A 6,107-nucleotide genomic window follows, 5' to 3' on the forward strand; every position below is an offset into this window, starting at 1 on the left:
TAAAGAGACTGAAAAGAAAAATGGAAGTGAAGGTGCAGTTCAAGAGAGAACTTTTAATTATTTTGCATGTCCCCGACCTAAGGATTTAAACCTTTTTTTATGTGAGGTCCATACAAAAAAATAGGGTTGTCCATGTTTCAGAATATGTTGTGGGTGTACGAGTGTGAGATTTCCCGGCCTGAATTGTTTTTCCCAGTCCGCCCCTCGTGGAAATTAATGGTGCAGACATGCGGTTTCATTTACTACACATAGGCCTACTGAAGCTCACGGTGTTTTCAGCCTCTGCCGCCTCAATATATGAGTACATGAACACATAAACATAATCTCTAGAACTGCTAGAGATCATGAAGAGTCACTTCATGAGTATTTTACTTATTTTGAAGAAAACTATCATCATATCATATACAAAGAGACACCAATGTTTCAAAAAGACACCAATGTTTCAGGAGTTTAGTACACAGAATAGGACACATGCTTATTAGATAACCGTATTTGAGTTGATGTATATGCTTTTATTTATTATTATTTTTAACTAACTTTTTTTCCAAACCATTGTTAGATGCAGTGTTTCCTGTAGTTATGCAAAGATTTGGTTTCAAAAACAGTATCAGTAAACTATTTCTTATGATTTTAAATCTGCATTGAACTTCAGATCAATCTCAAAGTAAAAGGCGGTACTAAAGTCTGATTTTGTGGTGGATGTGTTCAAATGTGATCATCTTAATTCAAGTACAGCACTACTGTAAGGTTAACCCTGCATGGTGTAAATGTTTGAAAATGAAATTTAGAAAAGTTACATTACTTTAATAAAGTAATTGAAAAAGTTACACTACTATTACATTTTAAATAGGCTAACTTGTAATCTGTTACATTTCCAAAGTAACCTTCTCAACACTGCAAATGAGGCAGCGTAAGGTACTTTTAGGAACATATTTTTGTGTTTTTCAGTGGTTTATCTGTACATTTTTACCTGCATATTCACAGACGTTTGAGATCAGAAACATCCCAGTTCTCTACCTTGGTGTAACGAATCCAGTCCACTGAAGGAGAGTTGAAGTGAGAACCCAAGTGCAGTTTATTTACAGAGTGATTCAAACATAATCCAAACAAGACGAAGACTAGATACACAGACTTGACTTGAACAGACTTGACTTGACATGAACAGACTTAACTTGACGTGGCATGAACAGACTTGACGTGGCATGAACAGACTTGACGAGGCATGAACAGACTTGACTTGACATGAACAGACTTTGAACAGACTAGACTCACCGACAGCAGGTTACAACATCAAAACACAACGAAAGACAATGGCAACATGAGGGCTACTTATAGTAGACAAGAGGGTCACATGACAAGAACAAACCAATGGGGAACAAGACACATGACTAAGACAACCAATCAGAACATGACACAATGAACAGAGGAACCAATGGCATGACTACATGAGGGCAGGGAAGCATGACACAAACAGCATAAAACAATTACAAAATAAAAGACATGAAAACATGAACATGACAAAACCCAAACACCACATTACACTTGGTCCGAAGGGTTTAAATATGAGCAAAAAACCAGAAGCAAACAACGAGCGTCAGTAAAGGGCAGCGGATGTGTTTGCGCTGCAGGAATACAGACAGATGAATAGCATGAGTCAGTGAGCCGCTGTTAATGCCACCGCTGCTGCGCTGGCTTTCACAAGCACACAAATCTCCATTTCTATGGATTTCAGCGAAAAGTTTAGACTCAACTCTTTAAATGTCGAGGAAATGTGCGCTGTTTAGGCTTTTCTAAGCCGGTGGCTAATGCTAAGAAAGATGAATTGACACTTAACAGGACTCCTTCTATTAAAGGCCTCGTCCTTTGATATTTTTGCAAGCCGACACTCATTTTCAGAAAATGAAATATTATGTCTTAAACCCTGTTCGGATGGGATTAGCTTAGCATCCTTACATAACAGCCACATCCAGACAATAAACACTTCTATCAATGAAATCGCAGGCGTTAGTAATTTAATAATGTTCATAATTGTAAACTAATCTGGGCTCATAACATTGCTGGTTTGACTTTAGCGTATCATGGACTGGTCTGGTGAAAAATGATCGCTATATTTCTCACACTTCTCTGGTTTGTCAGTGTATTAAGTGCGCTTGTTGACACCGTCGAGCTCTGTGAGTGATAAAGCACATTCAGAAGAAGAGAAGCGTTCCACTGGACTTCATTCACTCGGTATAAAACTGCTGTCATTTACTCACTACAGTATAGTGTACTCAGGAAAAAAAGGTACAAAAGCTGTCACTGGGGCAGTATCTTTTCAAAAGGTGCACTTTTGTACCTTATTTGTGACCCTGGAGCACAATACCAGGCATAAGGGTAAATTTTTCGAAATTGAGATTTATACATCAACTGAAAGCTGAATAAATAAGCTTTCCATTGATGTATGGTTTGTTAGGATAGGACAATATTTGGCTGAGATACAACTATTTGAAAATCTGGAATCTGAGGGTGCAAAAAAATCTAAATATTGAGAAAATCATCTTTAAAGTTGTTCAAATGAAGTTCTTAGCAATGCATATTACTAATCAAAAATTAAGTTTTGAGATATTTACGGTAGAAAATTTACAAACTATCTTCATGGAGCATGATCTTTACTTAATATCCTAATGATTTTTGGCATAAAAGAAAAATCAATCATTTTGACTCATACAATGTATTTTTGGCTATTGCTACAAATATACCCCAGTGACTTAACACTGCTTTTGTGCTCCAGGGTCACATTTAGCTCTAAAGCTTAGTACCTTAAAAGTACATATTTGTGCCTAAATGGTGCATAACAGCTTTTGCAAAGGACAGCTCTTGTACCTTTTTTTCTGAGAGTGTATGATGTTACAAAACACCAAAGGGGTTTTGATATAAATATAAATTAACACATACATATCTGTAAAATAAATAAAAAATGAAAGAATAAGTTGAAAAAAATCTAAAAATAAATACAGAAAATAATTAATAGTAATACAAAAATGTACTTAGGACTAAATTTTATTACAAGTCATTTTTTCTGTAATTCTTTTCTTATTATTAGATGTATTTATTGATCATTTCTGCAGGTTTGGTGCTCCATATCACAACTGAAACAAATTCAATTTCAACTGGAAAGCAGCTCTAAATGATTGAGTTAAGTGTTGATTCAACTCAGTTCAAGGCTGCAAAGTTGATTAATTTGGAAGTTAGTTTCAGTTTCAGCTAAAGACGACAATAGTGTCATTCAGAGCAATTCAGTTCAATGTTGATTCAGTTCAGTTCAATAAGATTGTTAATGTTGTAAAAATGATCAAGCGGGAAACAAAATCAAATTTCAATTGATCAGAAATGACATTTATAATGTAACAAAAGATTTCTGTTTCAAATAAAAGCTTTCAAATGCATCAAATTATTTCAAATGTAGCAAATGAATTAGAATGAAGGATCATTGATCGATGAAGCTGAAAATGTAGATTTGGTCACAGGAATAAATTACATTTTAACAGATATTCACATAGAAAACAGCTATATTAAATGATAATAATATTTCATAATTTATTATTAATAATTTATACATTTATTTTTTTTAAATAATGATTTTATTTGTTTGTTTTAAATCAAATTTTTATTATATATTATTGTAAAGTTCATCAGTCATGAATCAAATTCGATTTTGCCTGTAAAGCAGCTCTACAGATGATAATTCAGTTCAAATTTAGTTATATAAATATCAGTCGTCTTTTAAACCACTAGTGCACTATATTACAAGTCTTCTGAATTCATATGATAGCTTTGAGCTCGTTCTCTTCAAACCTCGCTTTTAGCCTTAGGCCTCAAATCTCATTCGAAGCTTGGCAAGTCTACTGGATAACTGGCTTTGCGTTTTGAGCACAGATGATGACAGACGTTTCATTTCTGACTGAACTATTGGTGGTGGATGTGTTGTGCATGTATTTACTTCTCAGCGTTTGGCTTGGATTTCCCTCTGCCCTCTCCAGATCCGCTCATGTGGACCTGCAGTTGGCAGATGATATCCCAGAGGAAATGTGAGGAAAGTGGAAACAAACACAGGCAAACTTGACCTAGATGTTACGTAAGAATAGAGCACACAAGGGTCGGAGAAAGCCAGCTATTTGCAGAGGTTACAAAGGCCAAGAGAGCGGCTCCTGCTGGAGCTGTAAAACACGCTGACACTGATGCTGTCCGCCTGCAATTATTCTGCCATTATTTATGTGACGGGGAGCTCTGCGAGGGGGCCATGAATCCTGGGCAACCGTGAGGTGTGTTTGTGCCGCTCTCCCGCGACAGACGGGAGTCCCCCGAGAGCGCCGGTCCTCCCGCTGAGCCCATAGTAATGTATTTGCCTGTTGTTTGCACTCCGAGCATCGCGTCCTGCTTTATCATTATAATTACAGTTTGTTCCAACAATGCATTTATATGCTCTTATCACCAAAAAACTGTTTTATTCAGTATAGATGCATTCGAATGATCAAAGGTGTTACACTGATAATGTAACAGAAGATTTAGATTTCAAACAAGTGCTGTTTGTGAACATTCTATTCATCACAGAATCCTGAGCAAACAAACGTATCAGATGTAGCAAATGTAGCAAATGTGTTAGAATGATTTCTGAAGGATCATGTGACATTGAAGACTGAAATTCAGCTTTGCCAATACAGGAATCAATTATATTTTAAAATATATTAAAATAGAAAAGAGTTATTTCGAATTGTAATGATATTTCATATTATTATAATAATAATATTGTGGTAATATGATTTTTAAATGATTATTTATTTATTTAAAATCGAACTTTTTATTTTATTTTTTAAAAATCTATTTATTCAAAATCTAATATTTTATTGTTTATTGTTTTATTCTTTTTATTATTTGTTATTCTAAATTGTATTATTTATTGCATTATTTTATTTTAATTATTATTATTTATTTGAAACATATATAAAATAAATATTAAAAATGAGAATAAAATCACTAAATAAAAATGTTAAAACAATTATTTTTTAAATTTTATTCTCAGTTTTTGTATTATGGTACTTTATTTTAATTTTTCGAATTTATTTTCATATAGAATTTTCTTTAATTATTTATTTATTATGTTAATCTATTAATTTATTTTAAATCTAATTATTATTACTTATCTATTTTATTCAAATTTTATTCGATCAAAATTTAATAATTTACTATTTATGATTTTAATCAACATTTTATTTATTTAGTTAGTTATTTTATGTATATATTTTATTTATCCATCCATCTATTTTTACACTGATTTTGATCAAATAAATGCAGTCTTTGGTGAGCATGAAAGACTTCTTTTGAAATTTTCACCGAGCTGTACAACCAAACTCATTTTCACCTTTATGTCCTCCAGAAATGTGTTGCAAATATACATTTACAGAAGCGGGCATCATATTGGGCATCATTTCTGAAACAGGAGCATATTGTGCATATGGTTCAATAAGCCATTTTCAGAAATTCCTCCCGCTCGTGTTTCAGAAATGTTTGAGGTTCACGTGGTGTTTGATATTAAATGTCACTGCTGAGTTTTTGTCGCGCTAACTAACCTTTCTCTTCTTTCTCAACAGACTTTTATAGTACTGAACAAAGGGAAGGCCATCTTCCGGTTTAGTGCCACGTCTGCACTCTATATTTTTAGCCCTTTTCATCTCGTTAGAAGAGCATCAATAAGGATTTTAGTACACTCATATCCTTTCTGCTGCCGCTGAAGGTGACATGCTGAGTTCTGCACGTCTGCACTGATTGTGAATGAGCGTTTATATACGAATATTACAGGATTTCTGAGGCTTTGTTGAAATATATTTTGCATTTTTGAAGTCAAGAGCTGAAATATTCAGCAAGAAACAATAATGCATGAAATAACTGGCTCAGAAAAACACAAATTATCTTGCTAGTCTCAGCAATGAGAATACATGGAGAGCAAATGGAGAAAGTCTACAATCAAAGCCAGACATTTCTCTCCAGGTTATTTGAGCCATCCATTCCACAATAATTATATAAATTACACTTTTTATATACATACATACATATATATATATATATATATA

At 33.7% G+C, this 6,107-nt stretch overlaps 1 protein-coding gene across 1 annotated transcript in view; it reads left to right on the forward strand.

Annotated features, from left to right (window-relative positions):
- Positions 1–6,107, forward strand: part of LOC107726352 (sodium channel protein type 4 subunit alpha-like) — a 41,593-nt gene that overhangs the window by 3,888 nt on the left and 31,598 nt on the right. The window contains exon 2 of the mRNA XM_016535896.1: positions 5,628–5,746. Within this exon, the coding sequence (XP_016391382.1) occupies positions 5,628–5,746 (119 nt within the window). The remainder of the gene's footprint in view (positions 1–5,627; positions 5,747–6,107) is intronic.

This window comes from Sinocyclocheilus rhinocerous, unplaced genomic scaffold, assembly GCF_001515625.1.
Source record: "Sinocyclocheilus rhinocerous isolate Xijiao unplaced genomic scaffold, SAMN03320098_v1.1 scaffold2742, whole genome shotgun sequence".
Classification (NCBI taxonomy): Eukaryota; Metazoa; Chordata; class Actinopteri; order Cypriniformes; family Cyprinidae; genus Sinocyclocheilus; species Sinocyclocheilus rhinocerous.